The sequence below is a fragment of the Bison bison genome, unplaced genomic scaffold (genome assembly GCF_000754665.1).
Source record: "Bison bison bison isolate TAMUID 2011002044 unplaced genomic scaffold, Bison_UMD1.0 scf7180017846082, whole genome shotgun sequence".
Lineage (NCBI taxonomy): Eukaryota > Metazoa > Chordata > Mammalia > Artiodactyla > Bovidae > Bison > Bison bison.
In genome coordinates, this window is record NW_011476655.1 from 18,418 (window position 1) to 19,634 (window position 1,217).

At 65.1% G+C, this 1,217-nt stretch overlaps 1 protein-coding gene across 1 annotated transcript in view; it reads right to left on the reverse strand.

Annotated features, from left to right (window-relative positions):
- The window catches only part of LOC104987548 (collagen alpha-1(V) chain-like), a gene marked incomplete at its 5' end in the record, with an annotated part of 37,124 nt that overhangs the window by 16,958 nt on the left and 18,949 nt on the right, over positions 1-1,217 (reverse strand). The window contains one exon of the mRNA XM_010838548.1: positions 246-353. Coding sequence (XP_010836850.1) covers positions 246-353 — 108 coding nt within the window. The remainder of the gene's footprint in view (positions 1-245; positions 354-1,217) is intronic.

Sequence of the window (1,217 nt, forward strand, 5' to 3'; positions counted from 1 at the left end):
GCAGCTTTCCGGGCGGGGCGGGGCCGGGGACGCATAGAGCCCATTCCGTCCGGAAAGCTGCTGGGTCCATGCACGTGGCCTCCGAGCTGTGCCTCTTCCCGGCCCCTCTCTCCTCCTCCCTCCTCCAGTGTTCCAGTTCAGGACCCAGGGGTCACCCCACACCCTCGGGGTCAGGCAGCTTCTGTGTCCCCCAGGCCCGGGAGTGAGAGGACACTGCTGAGAGCCCAGCGTCCCCCGGTACTCACGGGGCTGCCTTTGGGACCGTCGTCTCCGGGAGGGCCCTTGGGCCCCGGGGGTCCGGCGGCACCGGAGGGGCCCGACTCGCCTTTCTCCCCCCTTTCGCCTTTGGGTCCCTGTGGGGAGAGGCGGGGAGCGTGTTCCCAGAGCCAGCCTGCAGCCCGCCCTGCGCTGGCACCACGAGGAGCAGAAGTACCCTGACCGAGGCCAGGCCACAGGCCCCTGGGGGGTCAGCTGCCTCCAGAGCCTCCGCCCCCGGCAAGTCCCCAAGAGTCCAGCCCCACGGGCACCGCGAGGGGTCTCGGGACCCCACTGGTGTCCTGGGGCCTCTGAGGCTGAGGCTCGGCTTCTAGGTGAGAAGGGCAGGGCTGCGTCCTGACGAGACAGCAGGTGGCGTGGACCCCAGGGGCTACAGGGACCCAGGCTGCCCCCTGCACTGGGGCCTTCAGGTGGAGGGAGCCCAGCACACCTCCGGCCACCAGCCACTCCCTGGGCCAGAGAGCAGCCCCCAGTGGGCCTCGAGAGACCACGCATCTGACCTGCGAAGGAATGTCCCAGGTCTGGGCTCACAGGTGACAAGAATGAGCCCCAAGCTTGTGGAAGCCCGTGAGGGAGCCCAGAACACCACGGACGGAGGGGCAGCTCATGCACAACTGTCCTGGGCGTTCATCACTAACATCAATGTGTGTGCACACTCACACACATGCACACTCACACATGCTCACACACACGTACACATGCACACTCACACACACACATGCACTCACACACGCGCACACTCACACACACACATGCACACACACACACTCACATGCAGGCACTCTCACACACATGCATGATCACACACACATGCACACTCACGCACACACACGCACACACACAGGCACTCTCTGTCACACACACACTCACTCCCCACCACACTCCCTCTTTTTCCAGCAGTCTCGTGATGGAGGCACAAGAGGAGGCCCGACTCCCATTTC